This window comes from Pinus tabuliformis, chromosome 2_1 (genome assembly GCF_031772625.1).
Source record: "Pinus tabuliformis cultivar Carrire ecotype Pingquan chromosome 2_1, CPIR1, whole genome shotgun sequence".
NCBI lineage: Eukaryota > Viridiplantae > Streptophyta > Pinopsida > Pinales > Pinaceae > Pinus > Pinus tabuliformis.
This window is the reverse complement of record NC_142299.1, coordinates 889,294,476-889,321,242: the sequence shown is the minus strand read 5'-3', so window position 1 is coordinate 889,321,242 and position 26,767 is coordinate 889,294,476. Positions and strand designations below refer to the sequence as shown.

Sequence of the window (26,767 nt, the reverse complement as noted above, 5' to 3'; positions counted from 1 at the left end):
CTGCAAGACGATTACCAGAACACCAAATATGCGAAGAAATATAACCAGAACATAGAATAGTGAGAAACAAGAGAAAGTATTTTATTATTCAGAAAGCAATGTTCACTTGCCTCTTCGAGGGGGCAACCTCCAATAGAGCAGAGCTCGATTACAAAATAAGACACGATGCTCCTCGCAAGGAGTCTCTATCCTTTATATATGACCCATACATGCAATACCATGGATCAATACCATGGTTTTTATTAATACCATCTATCTAATACCATGGCCCATTTGCAACTAACTATGGTCCCGTCATTAAATGCGGGTTAACCACTTACAATTATTAATATGGGCTTTATTGAATTTCTACTATGACACGATCCTACTACATAAATAAGGGGGTTAGGGTGGGACCCTAACACCTGTCAGCATACAGCTTCTGCTGGTTCTACGCTGTAGCCATATTATCCTTGAGAGCTCGGAGGATGTCCTAACTCTCTTAGATCCAAATCTTGGCTCTCGGAGCCTTGTTAGCACCAAACATCACGTCAGCAAAAGATAAAGGATGATATCGATACAAAGCATGGAATGGTGACATACCAATGGACATGTGATGTAGTGTTGTAGCAGTACTCCCCCAGATGCAGCCACTTCAGCCATGCTCGCTGCTGCCCATTGACATAGTTACGCAAGTAGCCCTCCAGCCACTTGTTAGCTATCTCTGTTTGCCCGTCTATCTATGGGTGATAACTGGTACTCGGTTTCAACTCCATCTCCACCAACCGAAAAAGCTCCTGCCAAAACCCACCCATGAAACGGCTATCCCTATCACTGACGATGGTCTTAGAAAGACCATGTAGCATGAAGATCTCTCTGAAGAACAGCTCGGCCACCTGTGTTGCTGTATAGTGTGCGGATATGGCAAAAAAATGTGCATACTTCGTCAGTCGATCAACGACGACAAAGATACAATCCTTGCCCTATACCATGGGCAACCCTGTGATGAAAGCCATTGAAATAATCTCCCACTTCCCCTCCGGAATGGGAAGAGGCTGCAATAATCCCGCGGGATGGCTCATCTCTCCCTTGTTCCTCTGGCAAACATCGCACTCCCGGATATGCTGGAGTACGTCCTCCTTGAGGCCCTTCCATGAGAACCTCTCTCTAATGGCCCTGTAGGTTTTGGTAAACCCCTGATGGCCTGCCAATGGTGAATCATGTGATGCTCGTAGTATCTTCTTCTTGAGCTGAGACCCCTCAGTCAAGAAGATCCAGTCCCTGTAATAGATGATCTCATCGAACACCCTATACCTGTCATCTGCCACCTGCCCACCCAGAACCTCACATGCAAACCTGTCCTTAGAGTACTCTACTAAGAGTCGAGACCTCTAGTGTGTATCCAAGCTCATAAGAGACAACGTGGCTGGTCTACATGAAGGGCATCTGCTACCATGTTGTTCTTACCTTTGACATACTCAATGTCAAAGTCATATGCTTAGATCTTATTGACCCACTTCTGCTGCCTCTCCTGTAGCTGCTTCTGATCCAAAAAGAATCTGAGGCTGTTGTGATCAGTCCTCACCCTGAACCTGTTACCTACCAAATACTACCGAAACTTGGCCAATGCATGCATGATGGCCAGCATCTCCTTGTCGTATATAGGATACAACCTCTCGTGCGGAAGGAGCTTCCGGCTCTCATAGGCTATAGGGTGACCTCCCTGCATCAATACTGCGTTGATCCCCTCTCCTGACGCGTCACACTCCAAAACGAATGGCTGCGTGAAATCTGGCAATGCAAGCACTAGGTAGCTGATCATAGCCTCCTTGAGCCTGTCAAAGGCTCGTTGCGCTGTATCCGACCAACTGAAAGCCCCCTTCCTCGTCAAATCTGTCAGGGGTGCAGCAAGCTAGGAGAAACCCTTGACGAACTTCCGGTAGTAAGTACAAATGCCAATGAATCCCTAGAGTTCTGTCACGTTTCTCGGCTCCGGCCATTCTCTGATGGCCCTAATCTTCTCCTCGTGGACTTTCACTCCGTCCACCCCTATGATGTGTCCCAGATACAACATCTCCATCAACCCAAACTCACACTTGGAGAGTTTGGCATAGAACTGCTGCTCCTGTAAGATACGCAATACTGTCTCAACATGCTGGAGATGCCCCTCCCAAGTCCTGCTGTAAATGAGAATATCATCAAAGAATACCAAGACAAACTTCCTCAGGTAACTACGGAAGATGCGATTCATGCAGGACTGAAATGTAGCAAGGGCATTGGTTAGCCCAAAGGGCATCACCAAAAACTCAAAGTGCCCATAGTGACACCTGAAGGCGGTCTTGGGAATGTCCTGCTCCCTCACGCGAATCTGATGGTACTTAGATCTCAAATCAATCTTTCAGAAGAATCGTGCTCCTCTCAACTCGTCTATCAACTCATCGATCCTGGGTATGGGGTACCTGTTCTTCACGGTCTTCTTGTTCAGGGCCCTGTAGTCAATGCACATCCTCAATGTACCGTCCTTCTTCTTCACCAACACCACGGAAGAAGCAAAAGGACTTGTGCTCGATCGAATGTGCCCAAGAGCCAGCAACTCCTGGATAGCCCGCTCAATCTCATCCCGATAGGCCTTGGGGTGTTTATAGGGGGTGGTAATCACTGCCTGTATGCCCTGCTCAAGCTCGATGGTGTGCTCAAACCCCCGATCCGGTTGTTGTCCTGGTGGAATATCCCCAAACACTATGGCATACCGATCTAGGATGGACTGTATCTCTGGATGTCTACCTGCCCTGTAGTCCCTGCCTCTGATGCACGCAGCTCCACTTCCCAATCTATGTCTCCCTTCCGAAAGACTGCCTCCATTCGATGAGCCGAAACAGTTTGAGGTGGATATGTGTGCTGCCCCTGTATCTTCTCATGCCTCCTTGTCTTCTCATCATCCCACTTCATCTCTAAGGTCTTCCAATCCGTCGTGACCTTCCCTAGAGTGATAAGCCATTGAACACCCAGTATCATGTTGGCGTCCGGAATATCGACCACAAAAAAGTGGTCAGTGAATGTGTAGGTGCCCATCGTCACTAAAAGTTCTAGGACATAACGAGCACACGTCATGGTCTGATCTCCTGGGACCAAGACTGAAAACCCATCGAAGCTCTCTGTTTGTATACCTCTCCGCTCAACCATCTGTGCATCGATGAAGTTGTGGGTTGCCCCATTGTCAACCAAAACTGATACTCGTTGGCCACGTATTGTCCCTTGTACGCATAGCGTCAGATACTTGGGAACTCCTAGCAATACTGCAAGAGCCCCTCCGGTGGGTGCAAAAGATGCACCACCTGCTGCTGGTGGTGGAGGTGGCAAAGGTCCCTGTACGGCATGGCTATCTCCTGCCTCCACATCATCCTCCTCTCCACTGCTCTCGGAGAAGACCTCAATAAAGTGTGCTTTACCAGCAGCACATATATGTCCTGGTGCCCATGGCTCCTGACAGGTGAAGCACAATCGCTTCTTCTTCAGTTCCCTCCTGGCATCGTCGTCAAGCTATACTCGTCCTGGTTTCCCCTTTGGAGGTGGAATCCTCACATCCTTCCCCTTAGACTAAAAAGTCTGTCTCTGGGGGTAAGGTGTCCGGGTCCTGGGTAAGACATCCTGTAAGTCCCATGTCCTACTGATAGCGTCTTGGAGTGTGCCTGGTCTAGTGGATCGGACTAAACCCCGAAGTGGCTCTGCTAGACCCTCAACATACATATAGACCCTCTGTGTCGTGTATAGGTCTAGCACCATCACGGAGACCCTCAAGAAATCTGCAATGTAGGTCTCTGGGCTCCCTGTCTGCTTGAGCCTCGTCAGCTCAACAAAATGTTGCTCTGGATCCCTCCGATCAAATCGCTCCATCAATCTCCTGGTAAACTCGGCATACGTCGTCACTGTGGAGTGCCCTAGTGTAACCATCCCATGAAACCACCAATCTTAGGCCTCACCATCCAAGTGCAATGTTGCCACCTTGATGGCCTCTGTATCCAACCTCTGGTTAAGCTGGAAATAAATGTCCAGCTTCTCTACCCAAGACTTCGCCGAACTGTTTGATGAACCATCAAACGTAGGCAAGTGGAATCTACTCGCTGCACGGTAGGTGTCACCATCATGGTAATGCCAGTACCCTCTATGATGGTCACGGGGTCTACTATCCTGCTGGAGCTGAACAAAATCTCTAAATGAGAGGGCTACCCTGAACTCCTGCCCATAGGCCTGGTACTCTGCAAAATAATCGCACATATGTCCGGGCTCTGCCTCCTGTTGGGCTACGGCCCCTGTGTCGGCTCCTAAGAAAGTGGGCATGGTAGAGCGTGTAGGGGCATGTAAGGCCACCTGTTGCGTAGTATCACGCTGCTCTGGCAAATGGTGGGATGCGCCCGATCCCTCACCAACCTGGAAAACCTGTGGGTTCTCACACTGTCTGGCCTCTACTACCGTGAATCTTTGCCCCATCACCTCAATCTGCCTCGATAGATCCTGTACTGATTTGAGGAGCATATCCGCAAATCTCTTCCCGTCGTCATCTGCCATCGGATCCTCCTACTTTGCGTCCACCATAGGCTCCCTCTGTCCTGCGTCCACCACAGGCTCCTCCTGTTCTACGTCCACCACCGGAACACAGTCTCCCTCTCCATAAGTGTTCTCCAACCTACGCCCACTGTCTCTGTATCTCCGACCTCTGTAACAAATGTAGGGTTTTTCCCCCAGTGTCATAGATTGCTAGCCCCACAGGCTGAGCCAGATCTATGCTTTGATACTATCGTAATATCCCTTATCAGGAATATCCCTCAAACACAAGCAAACTCCAACCAGAGATGGACTGGGAGGGCATTTACCAAATACGTCGCCTCTCAAAAGAGGACGAGATCCGGAGGTTACCTGGCCCTTTCCAGACTCTGTCTAAGAGTATAAGGGAAACACACCAGTGGTATAATAGCCGAGAATGCTCAAAGAGATACAAATAACAATGGTGCAACAGATAACAATATAACCATAAGCAGATACTCAAGTGATGCAGAGAGAAATGCTAAGCCATTTTATTACACTGAGTAATAGAATGAGTACAGGAGGTGATCAGAAAGATGGCACCTCGACTTGCACAAGGCAAGTGAAGAAATACACTCAGAATAGCAAAGAAATGGCCCCTCTTTGAACTGTGTCCAAGCTGCTGGAGAACTGTCGTGCTGCTGCTGCTGCTAGAAATCAAATGAGGATTTGGGGTTGCTCCCCTCCTCAGAAAATGCTGAAACTCTAGAATTAGACTCTACTCAAGAAACCTAGAAAAGCCCAGAAAGCTTTTTTGAAATGGCCAACCCCCGAAAATCACCCCCTTGGGGTTCTGTGCAATGCCTCAATGCTCTGCGCTGCCACTGAATGAAACTCTCCAGAAATCTGCCTGAAACCCCTGCCAAAACTCTCCAATATGCAAGGGTTGTTCCCTTGCTCTATCTATTAGCACAAATCCTATTGCAAACCTCAACCCAGAACTCCTGCCAAAAAGAACTGTGTCACCCCTCTCAGTGTTGCGGAGTCCTCCAAACGCTGATGAAACTGCTGCTGAAATGCTGATGAAACTACTGCTGAAATGCCAATAGAAATACCTTGCACGAGCAGGCACTCGAAGTCCCCCGGGGCTAAGGGTGTGAGATCTTCAAACGGAGACACTCAATGCACTAAACAATGCTACAAACTAGCTAAACAGCCAGCGTGCTCTAAGTCAAAATGACTATCACAAATGCTCATAACTAAATGATCAAAATGAGGGGGCTTCTCTCTCTTTTATAGCCTTTGCCTCTCTCAATCCCAAGGCTCACCTTCTCCAATGTAATTCCCCTCTTGCCACGTGTTTCTTCCTCCTGCGCAGTCCCTCCAAGTGTCTGCGTGGGCTCCATCTCTGCGTCCCCCCCCTTTGGCCCCCTTGGCTCCCCTTTAAGTCACAACATTGTGTTACTAGGAAGTGACTTTTTATTCTAAAAGTGAGTTATGTCCTCTTTCCTCACCTTTTTATTTATAAATAACTATAGAAGGAAAAAATTGAGCAAAATCGAATATTCCAATTAGCCATGGCTAATTAGGAATATTACATTAACCCCCTCTAGCAAGGTGAGAGAACATATTTACATTCAAGATCAATCAATCATCTAGATCACCCCTTTATCCATACTAAATGCCCAAAACATTAAGTAAAAACACCTGATTGCAAAATGATCATATCACTTGTTGAGTCATTACCCACCTTTATCCAAGAGCTAAGTTGCATGATACGGGGAAACGGGTACGAGTTTCTGAAACCGGTACGGGTACGGAATGTGACCCCCCCAAATTTTGGAAACGGGGAAACACGATATATATATATATATATATATATATATAGATAGATATTAAGACATCTAAGAAATGTTATGTGCAATCATAAAGCATACGTGATACATTATAATTTATTACATTATGATTAAATTGTCCAATGTCAATGGATAAACGATAAGTCTCTAAATTTATATCACATTTACTCATGAATGATCACATAATGAAAATAGCAATATCCAAAATCAACCTTTATTATATATATGAGGTTGCAAGTACAATAAAAACTATGAGGCTGCAAGCACTATAAAGACTAAAGACTAATGCTCATCATCATAATCCTCATAAAAATAGAAGCAGAAGCATGCTCAACAGTGGATGGTGGAGCTGAAGAAGATGATTGACCAATTCTACTTCTAGGTTCCTGGTCCTCAATATTTAGGGCAGCAAGAGAGAGCTCCAAATCAGGATTTTCTGGATCCACATCCCATTCTTTAGAAGGACCACTGCTATATTTTGGACCCCTATGAGATGCAAGGCGAAGGTTGGAGTGCACATAAACAAGATCATTTACCTTCCGTAAGCCCAACCTATTGCGCTTCATAGAATGAATAAAACCATAGGTGCTCCAATTCCTTTCTATTGATGAAGAGATTGCCATTTGTGAAAAAACGTGAATGGAAAGGTTTTGCAAATGTAAACCATTTGCTCAATGACAAATCCACAACCTAACTGGATTCATGGTGCTTCTCTCCTCCAAAGAGGATATATCTAAATAATCATCTAATCATGCAGCAAAACTGGTAAATTCTTCCTTCACCTCCCTGTGTAGCTCAGCTGAAAATATTCTCATAAGGGCTTTTTTCACCCCATTAGCCACCTCTCTATCCTTATGGGGTGCTTTCCTCTTCCCATTGCTTTGAGCAATAAGCTTCTCATCATAAAATTTGGGGTTCAAGGGATGTGCTAAAGTGTGCAATGGAGTGTTGAAATTGTTCCACCTATCAAAAATGATTTTCTTGACTAAATCATCAAAATGATCATCAACAAATAAATGTTGTGGAGACTTTTGTGAAATGATTTCCATAGTTTTATCAACCATGGTATCCATGCCATCATATACCTCTCCTAAGAAAGGTTGGTCAGTGTCAAGAAGTTCAAATGTAGGCGTTGTGAACTTTAGCAAGAAATCTATCTTGCTCCACCACTCCTCATCAAGGCACAATCTACGAACCATATATATCTGCTCTGAAATCTATCTGTCTCCACTCAGCCCAGAGTTGTCTCACCACCATAGAAACTAATGGCTGCTTAACCTCAACAAGGTGGCACAAAAAACAGATTTTATTCGCCAAATAAAATAATAAAATGAAAAAAAAAACCACTTAAACGTTGAAACGTGGCTGTACGACCTTGAAACATGTTTTAGGTCGTACTGGGCCATGTGAAACATGGCAGTACGGCCTAAAACGCGTTTCAAGGCCGTACCAAATGTGTTTCAGTGTTTCCATATCGTTTGTTTCCTAGAAACGGGGTCTGGCCCAGCGTTTCCTGCAACATAGTCCAAGAGGAATGTAGGATGGTGAGAGGTGTAGTGACTGGTGCAGATGGTGGAGGAGCTGGCATAACATCATCATCAAGCTAGTGTGTAGGGCTGCTGGCCGGCTGGCTGTCCAACATAGGAGAAAAGTTTTCTCCTAGGGGGGTAAGCATTTTGGTGGCTAACCGAGTCTAAGATGTGTTGACCAGTACCGGTCAACTACCCATGCAGTACCCCCCCTTTCTTGGCAGAAAGGGGCAGCACCTGATCAGCATGTCCGTGCCATCCTGCCATCATCAGCAGCTTAATCATTTTGATTGTAAACCCAGTCTGCATGTATGAATTGTAAATAATCTTAGCAGACATGAGTCGTGTATGTGAATTGCCTAGGTGGACCTAACTTTCTAGCGGTAATCTACGTCCCGGAAGGTTTTTCGTCTCACCGATCCATGGATCGGCAGAGTTTTCCTTCAAAGCCTGACCCCAAAGCCGGGATGGATTTTGTCATTGGCATTTTAGGAGAATCCTAGTGTGTTGATCTGCTAGATTATCGTTGTGTCGCAGAACTGGGTGATTTGTGAGGGTCTATGTTAAAGGGGTTTTCTCTCTTAAGATGTAAATTGTAAAAGTCATGATGTAATGTGTCCTGAGGGTCGAAAAATGTTTTAAATCCCCTCATGAGTCCTAAGTCCTAGGTCCTAGGTGATGTTTCCGAAGGCTTAGTTCGATGATCCATTTAGAATGAATTAAAAAATTAAAAAATGAATAAAAATAATAAAATAAATAAAAATAAAAAAATGAAATAAATAAAAAAATAATAAAAAATTAAAAAAATAAAGCAAAAGCCCTAACTAATAAAATAATAATATTTTAAGTGAATAAATCGACGGATGAGATCAAGAGATGTCTTGATCCTCATCAACGGTCGAGATCATTTCTACATGGATCACTCGAACTAGCCGTTGGGATCATTTCCTTTAAATAGGGTGCTAGGGGTCATTTCAGATCATTCGGATCTGTGAGTCTGGTACTGAAGAAGCTCTCTTGTAAATCTGTTTCTGGTTAATAAAAGAAGACTTTGGGGTCCATATCTTGCTGGTGTTACTCTCTTGAAATGCTGTGAGATTGTTTAATTTTCTGCATATGTTATTTTCAGCCGTTAATAATAGCTTCTTGTAGAGTATTGTGAGCACAGGTATCTTGTTCACTTGTTAGGGTTTGGGTGTTGTTAGAGTTTCTGAAGTAATGGCAGGTATCTCCATTACTTTTTGAGATCTAGCAGCATTTTTGCCCTCTTTACTAATGGTTGTTTTGAGCTGTGCAGAAAGCATTTTCTGAAGGAATTTTGTGGGCGTTCGGGGAAGTTCTCGGCTGAACCAGCCAACTCCCGCAAGCATTTTTTGCTGAGCCCAGTTGGATTTGATCCTGGGTCTATCATTCAGTTTCATTTTCTGATTTGCATGAGAGATTTTCTGAAATTCTTCACAGTGAAAACCTTAAATTTTATTTTTTATTTTTTTGTTTTCTGTGCTCATTGATAAATCTGGCTGTTAAGGGGCCAAATCTGTAAATTAATCAGCTGTCTTAGGGTTTCAATTTTCTCTGATCTAGGGTTTCAAATTCTTGTTTTGTACAGTTTTTATTAGGGCTTAGGGTTTTTAGGTTAGCTTCCGGCATACTCCATCTTAAGTTCTCTTTCTCTTGCAGGTTACAGATAAGATCTGGAGGAAAAAATTTTGCAGGGTCATTTCTTCGTTGTCCAAAGAACTATCTTTCCACGCTGCTGTTGGTCATCCTGTGGGCATTTGCCATTTCAAACGACGGTTACGGTGCCTCTTTTCTCCTGCGGCTACGACGAAGCTATCGCACCCATTCAAAACAAAACCGGTCGACCTTTTAAAACTGAGCGAGGATCAAATATTATTTTTGCTGTGGACACCAGTTTTTATCGAACTCCATCTGCACAGCTGAGACGTCATCCTGTAGCATTTCCAATTTGCTTAGCGTATTTCCTTGGTTTGTTTGCTGCGGCAGTGAGGATGCGTGCAAATTGAGGTCGTTCCAATTCAAATCCGCTGCAGCATTCACCTCCGCTGTCTAAATCGCACCTGCAAATGCACAAAGAAAACAAACTATACACGCCATGTAACTGATCCGAGCAAATTAAAGTTGTTTCAATTCGGTATCAACACGGTTTCGAATCAATCCTCAACGGCTCAAATCCGTCAGACATCCAGGGTCAGTATACACAGATCCGTCCGCCACCATCGACTGAGGCAAGGGTATGATAAGCATAAGCGTTCAGGTGAACTGATTCGGGTTCTTTCCCTGCCGCCGTCGAGTTCCAGACGCAGGCAGCTTCACGAAATTTGAAGGTAAACGTATTCTCAAAGCTGCTCAGGTAAAATCGATTCCATCTTAATCGCAGACGGTAGCATATAAATCGAAAATTTTTCATTATGGAATAGCGTCGGGACTGTTGACTATTTGTTTTTCTTTGCATCAGAGGTTATTCGTTTTGTTTAAATTAGATTTTAGCAATAGTTACGTCATGATAGATGTAGGTTTAGTTTTTCATTTAGATTTAGATTATGGTTTTACATGTTTAGTTTTTTTTAGATTTAGTTCTTTAGCTTTATTTTCATTTTTTTTTTAATTCCAAATCTTTAAAAAATATAAAAAAAAAAATATAAAAATTTCTTTAGATTTAGTTTTAAATTTTTATAGTTAGGTTTTCTTTTAAATTAAATTTAGATTTTAGATTAAATAGTTTTAAAAAATTTTTATTTTTTTTTAGATTTTATTAATTAAAAAATCATATTTGAAAAAAAAAAATAATAATAATAATAATAATAAAAAATAAAAAAGATTTCGAAAAAAAGTATAAAAAAATTTTGTGGAAAATTTTCTTCGTCAGATCCAGTCATTTTCGGGACGTTATATCTTTCATGCTGAGATCTAAAATTTTTCAAGTCGAGATACGAAATTGATATCTGGTTAATGGTTTATGATTCGTGGTGGTTTAAGGCATTCATCTTTCGAAATTCTCAATTGCTGGATATCGTTTTCATCATTCTAAGAGCATTGTATAGATGATTGTTGTTCATGGTCCATGTTTTTATATCATTTAACAAGTAATCGTTTTAACCACAATCTCTTAAGGCACTGGTCTGCTCAATTAATTAAATCTTTTTAGTGCTTATCTTAATCGTATCTCGTGTCTCGCAACCAACTGGTCGACAGTTGGCCTCATCATCTCACAGGGACTACCCCCCTTAGCCGCGGGAGACATGCTTAAACGGAGGGATCGGGGATCAGAGTGACAGCCCCCGGTCTGAGCGTTGTCGTGTCAATCCGCGCGACAACATTTTTTGGCGCCGTTGCCGGGGAAATTGTTTTCTCGGCGTTTCAACGACAATCTTCCTTCCCTTTTTTATCTTTTCATCTGGCCCGGCAACGCCAACATTTTTTGGCGCCGTTGCCGGGGAATAAGTTTTTCTGTTCCTGGAGGTTTCATCGACATTCACCTTCTCATCTTTCTCATCTCTCATTTTGAGCTGGCAAATCCAACCTTTTGGGTTATCATTTGGATCTTTTATTGCCTTATTTTTCGCCATATCAGTAGCATCTCTTCGGTGTGTTTCTTGTTTGGGTGGCGACTCCATTTTCTCATTTTTCCCAGACAAGAAGCTTTCCTCATATCTGCTTGTGGTTACTTTTTGGATCCTAGAATCAGATTCATTGTTCAAGTGGCGACTCCACTTCTTTCATCTCTTAATTTTCTTGAGCAAAAATCTCTTTCTATCATCCATTTGATCCCTTATTGTTCATCATGGATTGTTCATGTAAACCATGTCATTTTACTGATAATCTCCATGATCTTCCGAAAGAGGCCATTTCTAAATTATTTAAGTTCTCGGGTGATGATTCGGTCGCTGTTAGACATCATTTAAACATGTTTACTTGTGTAATGATCTTATATTGTAGATTTCCTCAATATAATCATGAAGATTTCAAGATGCGTCTATTTGTCCATTCTTTAGAGGGTGATGCCTTGAATTGGTTTAATAATTTTCCTAATGATTTTTTCACTTCTTTACAAGACATTCTCAATGCTTTTAAAGCTAGATATGATAGTCCAAACAGCTTGCCTTCTACCTCTAAAATTGTGTAAAAGGAAGAAAGTAATCATATTAAAGGTCAAGCTGTTGAAGAAAGATTTCAAGATCAGAATGTGTCATCCACCAGTACTAATGCAGATCAAGTCCATGATAGTGGAAAATCAGGGACAAATGACAATGAAAAGGAAGAGCAAAAGCAAATTATACAAGAACTAATGATGCTGGTAAAAAATATGGAGGCTAATCAAACTAATTATGTCAATGACGTGAGAACTTTGTGCACCCACCTTGAAAAACGTAATAGAGAGATAGAGATTATGCAAAATCAGCATGCTAAAGAAATTGAGGCCATGAAGACTAATCATGAAACAGAAATTAGATTCATGCAAAGCAAAATGTCGACCATGAAAGCTGATCATGATAGGGAAATTGATTCTATGCAAAACAAGTTATTAATTATGGATCATCAGTTGGCCACCATGCAAGCAAATCATAAAGAAGAAATAAACTCTATACAACATTGCTTGATGAACATAAAGGAAGAAAATGTTAAAGTAATAAAAGACATGGAAGAACATCATGCCAGACAAATTAGTGCTATAAAGGTTGAACACTCTAGACAGATGGATGCCATTAGAATACAGGTTCAAAAGTTTCAGCAATTGGAAAATGAAGGAAACCAGGGGACGTCAATAGATCAGAAGCCTTCTCATTTGCTGCAACAAGCTCCATCTTATTATGAGAAGGTCGTTGGTTCGAATGAAAGAGGGTTAATTGAAGGTGATCCGGATAGACATAAAGATCAGATGCGGGATAAAGAAAGACATATCATGCATACTTCATCTGATAGTTTTGGAACAGGAAGTTCCAGGTCATCAGTAAGTCAACCTGCCAGAAGGAAGAAGCGCCAAAGAAAGAAAATGAGGCGAAAATTTGATGCATCAGACGGCCGCGAGCAGCTTGATTTTCGGATAGGAAAAAGTCCTACCATATGCAAAATTGGACATGGCACATCCGACAAGCAGCCGACAGATTTGCCTGAAAGCAGGCAAATGCTCAGTATGCACTTTATTGAACACATGTGATGCCATGGGGCATCCTTTGTATCATATTTCTAACCCTACTCCTTGTTTTTTCCGCATTTTTATTTCTGTTTTAGGATTAGATTTGCTATTCTAGATTAGTTAATAAATGAAGAGCTTTTATCTTTCATGTGCTTAATGTATATGATGATTTTTGGATGGACGCTACTTATGTTTTATTGTGTGTCGCGTGGATGCAGATTCTGGATTCTCACATTCCTGCAAGCAGCAACGTGTCCCCAAGTAGAGCCAGATGTTGACCAGTACCGGTCAACTACCCATGCAGTACCCCCCCTTTCTTGGCAGAAAGGGGCAGCACCTGATCAGCATGTCCGTGCCATCCTGCCATCATCAGCAGCTTAATCATTTTGATTGTAAACCCAGCCTGCATGTATGAATTGTAAATAATCTTAGCAGACATGAGTCGTGTATGTGAATTGCCTAGGTGGACCTAACTTTCTAGCGGTAATCTACGTCCCGGAAGGTTTTTCGTCTCACCGATCCATGGATCGGCAAAGTTTTCCTTCAAAGCCTGACCCCAAAGCCGGGATGGATTTTGTCATTGGAATTTTAGGAGAATCCTAGTGTGTTGATCTGCTAGATTATCGTTGTGTCGCAGAACTGGGTGATTTGTGAGGGTCTATGTTAAAGGGGTTTTCTCTCTTAAGATGTAAATTGTAAAAGTCATGATGTAATGTGTCCTGAGGGTCGAAAAATGTTTTAAATCCCCTCATGAGTCCTAAGTCCTAGGTCCTAGGTGATGTTTCCGAAGGCTTAGTTCGATGATCCATTTAGAATGAATTAAAAAATTAAAAAATGAATAAAAATAATAAAATAAATAAAAATTAAAAAATGAAATAAATAAAAAAATAATAAAAAATTAAAAAAATAAAGCAAAAGCCCTAACTAATAAAATAATAATATTTTAAGTGAATAAATCGACGGATGAGATCAAGAGATGTCTTGATCCTCATCAACGGTCGAGATCATTTCTACATGGATCACTCGAACTAGCCGTTGGGATCATTTCCTTTAAATAGGGTGCTAGGGGTCATTTCAGATCATTCGGATCTGTGAGTCTGGTACTGAAGAAGCTCTCTTGTAAATCTGTTTCTGGTTAATAAAAGAAGACTTTGGGGTCCATATCTTGCTGGTGTTACTCTCTTGAAATGCTGTGAGATTGTTTAATTTCCTGCATATGTTATTTTCAGCCGTTAATAATAGCTTCTTGTAGAGTATTGTGAGCACAGGTATCTTGTTCACTTGCTAGGGTTTGGGTGCAGTTAGAGTTTCTGAAGTAATGGCAGGTATCTCCATTACTTTTTGAGATCTAGCAGCATTTTTGCCCTCTTTACTGATGGTTGTTTTGAGCTGTGCAGAAAGCATTTTCTGAAGGAATTTTGTGGGCGTTCGGGGAAGTTCTCGGCTGAACCAGCCAACTCCCGCAAGCATTTTTTGCTGAGCCCAGTTGGATTTGATCCTGGGTCTATCATTCAGTTTTATTTTCTGATTTGCATGAGAGATTTTCTGAAATTCTTCACAGTGAAAACCTTAAAATTTTAATTTTTTTTTTTTGTTTTCTGTGCTCATTGATAAATCTGGCTGTTAAGGGGCCAAATCTGTAAATTAATCAGTTGTCTTAGGGTTTCAATTTTCTCTGATCTAGGGTTTCAAATTCTTGTTTTGTACAGTTTTTATTAGGGCTTAGGGTTTTTAGGTTAGCTTCCGGCATACTCCATCTTGAGTTCTCTTTCTCTTGCAGGTTACAGATAAGATCTGGAGGAAAAAATTTTGCAGGGTCATTTCTTCGTTGTCCAAAGAGCTATCTTTCCACGCTGCTGTTGGTCATCCTGTGGGCATTTGCCATTTCAAACGACGGTTACGGTGCCTCTTTTCTCCTGCGGCTACGACGAAGCTATCGCACCCATTCAAAACAAAACCGATCGACCTTTTAAAACTGAGCGAGGATCAAATATTATTTTTGCTGTGGACGCCAGTTTTTATCGAACTCCATCTGCACAGCTGAGACGTCATCCTGTAGCATTTCCGATTTGCTTAGCGTATTTCCTTGGTTTGTTTGTTGCGGCAGTGAGGATGCGTGCAAATTGAGGTCGTTCCAATTCAAATCCGCTGCAGCATTCACCTCCGCCGTCTAAATCGCACCTGCAAATGCACAAAGAAAACAAACTATACACGCCATGTAACTGATCCGAGCAAATCAAAGTTGTTTCAATTCGGTATCAACACGGTTTCGAATCAATCCTCAACGGCTCAAATCCGTCAGACGTCCAGGGTCAGTATACACAGATCCGTCCGCCACCATCGACTGAGGCAAGGGTATGATAAGCATAAGCGTTCAGGTGAACTGATTCGGGTTCTTTCCCTGCCGCCGTCGAGTTCTAGACGCAGGCGGCTTCACGAAATTTGAAGGTAAACGTATTCTCAAAGCTGCTCAGGTAAAATCGATTCCATCTTAATCGCAGACGGTAGCATATAAATCGAAAATTTTTCATTATGGAATAGCGTCGGGACTGTTGACTATTTGTTTTTCTTTGCATCAGAGGTTATTCGTTTTGTTTAAATTAGATTTTAGCAATAGTTACGTCATGATAGATGTAGGTTTAGTTTTTCATTTAGATTTAGATTATGGTTTTACATGTTTAGTTTTTTTTAGATTTAGTTCTTTAGCTTTATTTTCATTTTTTTTTTAATTCCAAATCTTTAAAAAATATAAAAAATAAAATAAAAAAATTGCTTTAGATTTAGTTTTAAATTTTTATAGTTAGGTTTTCTTTTAAATTAAATTTAGATTTTAGATTAAATAGTTTTAAATTTTTATTTTTTATTTTTAGATTTTATTAATTAAAAAATCATATTTTAAAAAAAAAAAAAAAAAATAAATACTAATAATAATAATAAATAAAAAAGATTTCGAAAAAAAGTATAAAAAAATTTTGTGGAAAATTTTCTTCGTCAGATCCAGTCATTTTCGGGACGTTATATCTTTCATGTTGAGATCTAAAATTTTTCAAGTCGAGATACGAAATTGATATCTGGTTAATGGTTTGTGATTCGTGGTGGTTTAAAGCATTCATATTTCGAAATTCTCAATTGCTGGATATCGTTTTCATCATTCTAAGAGCATTGTATAGATGATTGTTGTTCATGGTCCATGTTTTTATATCATTTAACAAGTAATCGTTTTAACCACAATCTCTTAAGGCACTGGTCTGCTCAATTAATTAAATCTTTTTAGTGCTTATCTTAATCGTATCTCGTGTCTCCCAACCAACTGGTCGACAGTTGGCCTCATCATCTCACAGGGACTACCCCCCTTAGCCGCGGGAGACAGGCTTAAACGGAGGGATTGGGGATCAGAGTGACAGCCCCCGGTCTGAGCGTTGTCGTGTCAATCCGCGCGACAACAAGATGGAAGAAAGTTTTCTCTGATAAAGTCAGTTTGTTTCAATCTTCTTGTCATAACTGGCGTGAAGTTGTATGCGTGCAATTGTCCACTAAAGGTTTTCTCTCAATTAATGATGCTCAAGAATTGGCGCCTTAGCATTTCTTTTATTTCTGCTTTAGCAATGCTGAGGAAGAGGATATGAGAGAACATTGTAAATACTTCTAAATATTTCTCTGTTTAATATAAGAGACATAAACCAAAAAAATAAATAAAAATAATTCTAACTATTTAATACATATTTTGTCCCTTCACTCACATTTTCTTTCCATTTCAATTTAACTCTCATACAATTGACAAAGATCTCCACTCTTTTGAAAGAATGACCATGAAACGATAAGAAATGTACCCTTCATTTTTCATAACAGAACATGATCATCACAAATCCTTAGAAAGCAAAACAAGAGCTACAGAATGAAACACGTTAGAATTTCTGGCAACAACATTGATCTGTGAAGTTTCCCACCTGATTGGCAATGGTTGAAAATTATTTATTCTCATCATACAGACCACTGAATTTGAAGTGAAGTTTTTCAACATACCAAATCAGCTGGAAAACGCTCATGATTTCCTTCCATCTTGAAGCATCCAGTCCTCGTGAGAATAGAGAACCAAGGTGGGCCTGCCTGTAATACACACCAGAAGATTCTCTTTAAATAATCTGCAGTCATTAGGGAATATACATATCAGCTGGAAAAGGGCCGTGGCATAGAAGACTCAACTTCAACAGTGTAAATGATAATTTTTTTTATTAAATGACAAAAGATTTTCTATCATGAATGTCAAGGAGGAAAATGAAGCCGGACCTGGTGTACACCATATATGTCAACAGCAGGATTGTCTCCTACCATATAAAGAATATTTAATTTCTGATCTGTGCCATTTCCCTCATTTAGAGTTTCAAATTGGTCAATTGGTGGTAAGCCCATGGCCAATTTCTGTAAAACAGTCTCCGCATCTTTGAAAACAGCAGCATTTGGTTTTCCAAAAGACGTGTGTCTCAAAGGAGTGTGATGAATCCTGTGAATTTAATATCGTTTCAAACAATAATCAGCATCCCTACTTACTAATGATAAATCACAAACCATAATTATGGTTTAAAGATAAATTGCATATCTTTGTTCACTGTGTATGGCTACTTTTCCTGTTTCATTATTTTGATAGATAGGTTGGTAGAATCAAAACTTGCCTATTAAAAATGCTCTCAAGGGCAATACGAAAGGCTCCCATACCAAGCCGCTCAGTAGGAAATGCTGCCTGTACTTCCAAAAAATTTAATGGAAAGCTTACGTTAAACTCCATTCTACATAATCAAAGCTGTAAACTATTACTAACAATGCATAGAAAAATGCACTTGACATTGTGAGAATGCAAAGGGCTACATGCATATTCTTCTAATATTGGTTAATGAATTCAAAGAGTTAACTTAAATCATTTGAAAATCACATTTTTTCTCATCATTCCATATAAAGTCTTAGATAAAAGATGAGATCTTATTAATATCCACTGGACACCAAAGAATAGGGTAATGGAACTATAGAACGCAGCAAATCATAAACATAATGTGGGAGTGCCAAGGCTATTCCTGAAAGCTGAATACAATATCCACCATTATATTCTATCTGCAAATAATCGAATGGATCCCTTTTGTTTTTGAGAAGTTTTATACATGATTGGTCCTTTATGCTTTGGGAGCATTATAGAATGAACTTAAATTGCTTTGCAAGAAAGCACTTATCGTGATTTTCCACCTTAATAAGAAATAGAATTTCTACCTTAATAAGCCACATGTACTCTATGGGAACATCCTATGTACTATGTAGTACTACAATTTATATTCTAGTAGTTCCCCATGGCATCCAATTCCCATTTGAGCATATACCTAAAATGGGGATACTGCAACCCCTTCCCTCCTTGGGTACTGTTGCCTTTCACGCAACTCGAGACACACTTAGTTTGTGATTTTTTGCTGTTTGGACAAGATTTCTCATCACCTGGACTTGCTATTCTCCACTCATTAGTTACATTCCTGGTGCTCATCGATCATTCACAGTGGTGTATCATTTCCCCATGCCTTGATCTCAGATGTGCTATATGATGTTTTGTGCTGCTTTGACTGGTGGTTGGTTTATTTTCATTACTTAACCTCGTCATCTGAAAATGATGCCAAGGTTTCATCTTGTTGTTTAGATGTTAGCATTAGAGAGATTCTTTTTCACTTTTAACCTAGTAAAAATGTTACCATGTTACTACTTCTAATCATTGGGACATAATTACTTTTGGATAAGTATACCATTAAGCTAGAACACTAGGTCCCACCAGGAAATCAAGTTTGGTAGCCTGTTCATATCCCTTACATACTTAACGCATTCCATTAAGCTCTTTTCATTTTCCATTCCATCCATAATTTCCCTAATGTATGGTTAATGCACCAAAGATCATCCAAAGAGGGTTAAAATAAAAAATAAAAAATGCAAGCCTCAAAAGTCATATCAAGCCAAATAAAGGGCTAAGGAGGTAAGGTGCAAAATAAACCAAGAAAAGAAACTACTACATGATGGCCCACCCTTCAAAAGTCCTAAGAGAAGAATTCCTATCCAAAGAATGAGGACTTTGAAAAATCAAATGAAAATAAAAAATAAAAGGAAGGGGAAGTGAGTGAAGGCAGAAGTAGCAAGAGCTCCCTCTCACAAGGCTTTGCAAATAAAGTTCCTAGCCACAGTATAATCGGCTAGTTGAACTAGAACTACACCCTCAACACACTTTATGAGTTTGGAAGTTAATCCATACGTTATCCCTTATTCCCCTTATAAAAAAAAATCATCATCCACTTATTCAAACTTCGAAGACTTGGGAAATACTTTGTGTTTTAGCCCAAAGACATATGTAACAAAGGTAAGTTTGTCCCATTGGTTATGTTCTTAAATAAATTGGTAACATTAGTTAAGTTTCTTGTGATTAATTTATCCTATCTATGTTGGTGTCTAACAACTTGTTGAAGCTGGATGTGTTATTGAAGGTGTTGAATTTGTTAATTTTGGTAGCTAGGAAGAAATTCCCTAGCCTACAATTGATAAAGAAATATAAAAGGAATTTTTCTTGGTCCTCAATTCAGCTTCAAATTTGGAGGGAAAATTATTAATTTGAAAATTCAAATTATTTATGTCGGCCTAATTCAAAAAGGCACCCATTCGATTTGTGAAGCTCTATATATATTCTTGATCTACAAGGAGTACCTTGATGTAATTCAGATGTTTATGTGCCTCCGAGGTTTTGGTGGATTCTCATGTATCGAAGACTTTTATGTGGTATTTCTGAAGCTCACTATTCAATTACTTTGGTTCATATTATTCCTATGGAGGCTCATATGGATTTCAGGCTCGCTCATATACTTTGTAAGGCTCACATAAGATCCTCTATGAATGCAGTCATTTCTATGCCTCGCTTCTAAGTGTCTTCACTCATCTTTGTGGTCCTAAGGTTGTTGATCTATATTCTGATGGCTCATTGTTCTAGTGGTTCTTCACAGTAAACTCCCATCAAATAACAATGAACCACACTTGTTTTTTTGTGGATCAATTTTTCAGTGGCTCAATCTCACTCACATTTATATTGTTTTAAGGTTCGTTTTAGAGGGTTCACATGTATTCATGGATATCCTTATGGCTCGCTGTAAGGCTTGGTCTAAGGTTCATATTATAAAAGATTGGCTGGCATTTATCACATAGCCTATGTCTTACACGGTGGTGGCATCACTACACTTGTCTTTGTAGCTTGCTATTACAATAATTCTAAATCACAGTGACACGCTCAGTGATCTTGCGACTAGACATTACCTTTGTGGAGATCCTTCTATATTCTATGCATTATCATCGTATGTATATGGCATCACAAATGCATCTTATCAGATTCATATATGGCATTGTATAGTAGCAATTATATATGTGACATCATATAGTAGCATGAGGCAGCATATAACATCAGTTATATATGTGTAGCATCGTCTTATTATATACATTGCACTCGTTATATGGCATCTATGCTTAGTGCCTTTGGCATTGTATGTATGGCATCATGGGCATCATGGCATCATTCTCATTACAAACTTTATGTATGACATTATAGGTATTACAGTTCTGGTATATGTATCTCAGACTTGTATCTCTAGACAGTGACATCTATGTTTAATATCCTGTGGCATCTCCAAGATATATGTAGAGACCCTATCTACAAGAGAAACCCTAGTCATTATATATGCAGAAATGAGATAGTGTTGGTATGGTTCACAATATTGGTTTTTGTTGAAAATAGTGTAACTAGGTTCGGTCTTCATTATTTTTGCATTAATGTATTTTTGTATTTAAAGAATTATTTTTGCTCTAATTAAAGAGCTCAAGACAAGTCATGTAAAAATGAAGACAGTCATGTATTATTTGTGTAAATGTAATGAATGTAAGTCCTTCTAGATCATCAAAGAAATACTCAAATGTGTACCCACAGTTTTACTCTAGAAACCACTCAAAGGAAGGCTATGAAACCACGTCAGCTCAGCTAAATGATCGAAGGAAACATCGGCCTAATCGAAGTTCACGTCGGCTCAATGAATGGGAAGGCAAGCCTATATATAGGCTACGTATGGATCCTCCACAAGGCAATTCAATACACTTCTCTCACGAAGAAGCAAGGTAGCGAAGTAGCCGCAGCGTATGAGGAAGTTTGTCCCCTCATCGAGCCTGCACCTCGTCTCAGCATCCGGATCTGGGTTAGCATATTGCATTTCATGTTTGCGTGAAGGGTTTGAAGGGCAGTCCTGACCTCAATAGGAAGGAGGAGACTGCGGATGATAGTGCGAGGGTACCGTAAGGCTAGAAGAGCCCTAACTCCATCCACGTATGCATATACGCTCTGAAATCTAGGGCATCCTCCTTCACTGTGGTGACAGTCAACCGGATCATCTTGTGGAAGCCTTGTACATCAGCTATATTCATAACTGTGACAACGTATAATAATTATATATATGGAGCAAGAGTAGATCGAGGCTAGGAGAGCCTATCCAAACTGTTTTGGTGTAGACTGATATAATTCTTCAATTGCAGAACTGAACAGTGTTATTGGGTACATATTCTGAGGTATTGTCATTTGATGTTGAAGGCATTTCAAGGTCAAGTTTGGGTCATGTAATTTCTCAATAAAGATTCTATAAGAAAGAGTTCAAGGGTTTTTCCTCTCAAGTTTTGGAGAGGTTTTGCCCTGGCATGGTGCCAATATTTTGTGTACTTGTGCATGATTGATTTTCTTGTTTTGATAGCTGGTTGATGATAATGATACATAGTAATAATATCGATCAAATCTGAAGAAAATAATATCTCAAGCAGTTATCTAAGAAAGAGAAATATAACAATTGCATTGCCCTTAAATTTCTCAACATGGTATCAGAGGGAAGGTTCAACAAAGGGCGTAAAGAAGATCAACTCCCTCATGCAGCAATTAGCAAGTATGGGTCGGCGCAAAAAGGCAGAAGGAAGATCTCGGTTGGCATAGATCTCAGAAGGCCTTAACAAATGCAGTAATTATCACAGTGATAATTCTCTCCTCATCAGCGGTACTCATTTCCATGAAAGGGGTTAGAGTCAGTATTCTTGTGGCAAAGAGGATCTATGATATCCTACAGCAGTGCTAACCTGGCATGATTATGACATGTAAACACTATGAAGTATACCACAGTGGGAAGACTCGTTTCTAGCACCTCGGTTGATCCAAGTAATATCTCTAATGCAATGTACAGCAGTGGTTAAGGTTACAAGAGACAAAACTCCTAATTACCTCTAAAATTTCGCATAGGAGAGGAACCGCAGATCAGAGGGTTAAGGAGCCGCAATAAAGGTGGATCATATCTCAAAGATCCGCAAGAGAGACACAGAACTACGCATTACTCTTCTCTCTGAATTTCGAGTAAAGAAGCCACAGATAAGAAGGTACAGACCTCACCTTAAATTTTGACGTGTATGAGGAGCAGGACAAATTTCGTATAGGTGTTGTAGATCGGATTTCTCTCTGCTAATTCGGATGGTATAGATCTAGTCTTCGGATGGCTCAAGGAGCAGCAGTCATGGTTACAATAACAGTAAAGGCTCTTGCTCATACCTCTACAGTCTTGGCATGATCACCATAAGGTAAGTCTCGGAAGTTATCACTGTGAAGGGTTCATCTCTAGTCATCTCCGCATTCTGTAGCCGTCGCATGATGATGGTGACATCTTTGTAAATATAAGGAGACTTAACAGTGACAAGAGTCACAGTTTCAACATAATGTGAAACAGTGGTAAGAGTGACTGTCTTGGCATGATAAGGAAAGGTAATAAGAATCATTACAATCTCGGAATTCACCCTCGACATGATCATAGTTAATATAATGATGATCTTAGTTAGAGGACAGTGATGGAGGTATGATGAAACAGTTGTCATGATGGCTGTCATAATGGAGCAGAGATCTCATTCTCGACATACCTAGTAAATCTTGGATGGATGAAGCAGAAAGGACTGCGAATGAGGAAACAGCATTGGCATGAAGTCTGGGCTAATAGTCTCGGCATATTCATAAGTGTGTCTGTGCACACTGCATACCTGTAATGACCCACCTATAAATAAAATACGAGTATTAGCATACATACAAGACCTCCATACAATAGCTACGTATGCATGGACCCGCATGTATCGCACTATATAAAAACTAGTTACTACATGAGCAGATATAAATTAGGGTAATGAATTAATACCTCACCAGAGTATCATATATATTAAAGCCTTAAAACCAGCAGAAAATGTTAATTTTAATTTACAAATTAAAATTTACAATTTAAAATTAATAAAATAATAATATAAATTAATTAAAATTATAAATTTAATTAATTTAATTAATTCATTAAAATAATAAATAAACTTTATTAAATCAAAATTGCGTATCCAAATAAAAATCAACAAAATCAAATGAGATTTATAAAAGCTACACGTAACCAAAATATTGACATGGAGATGACAAGAAGGTGGTGGATGAGGAAATAAAAGAAGGAAGGAAATCTTGAAAAAGGGAGGGGGGGGGGGGGGGGAAGAAAAACCATTTTTATGGAGGGAGCAGAGATGAGAACAATTTTGGAACACTGTGGTACAGCTATGAAGGGAACTTGAGTCTTGATTATACTAGAGTTTTGGGCACAGGGGAATCAGATTGCTTCAATTGGAAAGCTTTCTAAGACTGAGTACCTAGGTTGTACCCAATTCGGCAGGGAGGTTTTCACTGTTTTAGTAACATAGTCGGACAAGAATTGCAGCAGAGCAGACAAATTTGCAAGAGAGCAAACAAATTGGCAGCAGAGCAAACAGGTTGGTATTCATTAGATTAATCTTTCAAATTTAGTATTCAAACTTTCATGTTCTGGCATTTAAAATTAATTTGAAATCAGGGTTCTTACAATACCCTCAGTAGATCCTAGTGCAATGTTATACTTGATTACAGTTTCGGTGAAAAACAAAGACGCTGTCCTAATCACAGAAGTCTCGGTGCACAATATCCATTACTGCCTTGGTATCAATAAAAGGGTAAGGATCTAGAACATTATCATTGTCTCGATGGATGTATTTATATGATGATAAAAGACTCACTGTCTCGGCATAAGGAGGATCATAGTGATCCCTCAGTTATGCTTACAGTCTCAACATATTCTCTTGGCATACGATCTTAAGGTACAGTGATGATCCTAGTGCTTATGGAAACATGATGAATCAGTCATCATGATGATTGTCACAGTGAAAATCTCAACAGACCTCGTTGATATAATGAAGAAGCAGCAGTAAAGATCTCGGTGCAATAAAGGTACAACAATGATGATCTGGGTGAAGGATCAACAAGGATGATTACAGTCATGGTGCAGCAGTGACCTAATTTAAATGCTGGAAAACGTACTCTTTGAAATGCAGTAAAGAAGGTCATCTTCATGAGATCTCAATTGGGAGATCTGAGAAAGATGGATAAGTTGTGGACAAAAGTGTTGAAGGTTAAAAGACTAAAGCATGAGAAGGGAAGTTTGGTCCTCAAACCAGACAGTTTTCAGTGCTATGGGAAGATTATGGAAAGGAGCTCATATCGCCGGAAGGAAAGAGGAAGTAATAGACCTCTACTATGAGTGAGATGGTGTCCCTCACAAAAGGGTCCTATCACAAGCTCCAAATCTCCTGCAGATATGTTCATGATGATAAGATGCATCGTGGCATCATGAAAACAAGAGCTCGTAATCATGAAGGACAAAATCCATGGCAGTCGAGCATGAAGGACATAGCTCTTGGGAATCTCATTGGACACTAAAGGAAAGGACAAGAAGTCAAAGGAAACATTTTCCAGATGGGGATCTACAAGACCTTGAAGATTCTCTGATGAAAACCTCAGTGGAGGATCCCCTAGTCAGGAAAGGCAGCAAGTGTTTCATCAGGAAATCCAACCTTTGGAATTCATGAGACGATGGTCCAATGACATGAGAAATGAAGCAGACCAAGGGATTGAAGATCTTTTCAATCAAGGAAGCTGTTGGAAGCAGCGAAGGTAAAACAAGGTGTATGCTTATGTTTATATTTAATATTGTAAGGTCATGATGTATGGTTGCAGGTGAAATAGATCAAGCATGATCAAAAGGAAATAGATCTCCTCCTCTGAAAGGATGCGGAAAGACATAAGTTTAACTAGATGAAATCAACATAATATGTCCTCATATGAAGTATGAGGTAGTTGACTACAATTGAAGAACTCTGAGAGCTCCTGGGAATGAAAGACATGAGGATGAAAGAGATTGTGAGACATGCAACCATGACGAAGGCAGTCAACATCCAGAGGATCAGGAAGACTTGACCAGGAAACCTCCCGAAATGATGAGTAGACTTTGATGGAAGTCTAAAAAGATGAGGACCCTTGACAACAGATATCATTGGGAGATGTGTCAACATAGATGCAAGATGATTGATTCCTACAAGAAGATGTCACTGAAAGAAGGCCATCACCAAAAGGTAATATGTGATTTGTTTTTGGTGTCTGACCTCTTGGAAAAGTCTGGGTATGTGTGCAGGATCATGGAAAGGAGAGTTGTGAAGGATGTCACAACTATGTACCTTGTGATCCAGAGCAATCACTGTTAAAAAATGAAGACAAATGAACTTATGAAGGAAGCCCCAGATGTAAAGCCAAGGAGGACACTTTCCGGGAAAGAAGGAATGACATGACGAAGGAAAGTGATGGATGGTTGAACCCTACACGTGAAGAAATTGATGACATCGAGATCTTGAATCATCAGTCAACTAGAAGACCCTATAAAGCACTGATGATAGAGTCCCTGGGTAAGAGGGAGCTCTGGAAAGTTCCTATGAGTAAAGGACCTCGAACAAGTTTCTCAGTGAAGAGAAACTTGGAACTTGTCCCTGGTTAAGAGGGAGAGTTAGACACGACATTTTTGTCTTCAGTTTGGAAGAAAGAATGGAAGATTGAGTTATCATCTGACATCTGACACTCTTTGAGGATGAGGTAGGGCATCCAAGACAAGAGTGGGCAAGAGGACCAATGTTCTTGAGGGCTGGGAACCCAAGATGAGAATAGTCCTAGTAGGGCATACTCGAAGAACACCCGGGTGGGTATGACCCTAAGAGAGACAACGATGAGTGTGTCTATAATTCATTGGTCTCACCAACATTGTGCTTGATCTATGATTGAAAGATAGAGCGATTAGTCAAGGCCTTGCTATATGGAAACAATGTTGGTTGAAATGATGCTATAACAGATGGATAACTAATCCGACTCTTTTCTTATGAGAGCTCTTGTATTCAGGATGTCTCGAGAGACATCTCTGTTCCAGAGCAGAAGGAACAAGAGAGGAAGTGACGCAGAGCCTGCATCATCATTTTGAGCCAGGAAGAGGGTCAGCGCAGAGGTAGAGGGGCAGATCAGACCTACGTTGTGCCTAGTCATTTTTCTCAACCAAGAAGGATCGATGTTGTGGCTAGGAGGAGCAGATTCAACCTTTGACAGGATTGCGCAAAGCCTGGGAGGCTTAGTTTCTTCGATTGTCAGAGCTTGGGAAACTGTGGGTACACTGTGATTTAAGGAGCTGGTGGGACATTGTTTCTATCGAAGCAGAACAATGTCTAAGGTGGTAGGCCCAAGGCAGAGAGTCACTACCTTGACGAATTTATAGCCAAGGAATCCAAAT

The 26,767-nt window shown here is 40.2% G+C and overlaps 1 protein-coding gene across 3 annotated transcripts in view; it reads right to left on the bottom strand.

Annotated features, from left to right (window-relative positions):
* LOC149203499 (hydrolase family protein / HAD-superfamily protein) overlaps positions 1–26,767 on the bottom strand; it is a 494,119-nt gene that overhangs the window by 88,409 nt on the left and 378,943 nt on the right. For 2 of the 3 annotated variants that reach the window (XM_089403462.1, XM_089403463.1), the window contains exons 9-11: positions 17,714–17,781; positions 17,331–17,544; positions 17,067–17,150 (exon numbers count right to left, since the gene is read on the bottom strand). In XM_089403462.1, the coding sequence (XP_089259588.1) occupies positions 17,067–17,150; positions 17,331–17,544; positions 17,714–17,781 (366 nt within the window). The remainder of the gene's footprint in view (positions 1–17,066; positions 17,151–17,330; positions 17,545–17,713; positions 17,782–26,767) is intronic. The other variant, XM_089403464.1, reaches the window with a different exon arrangement.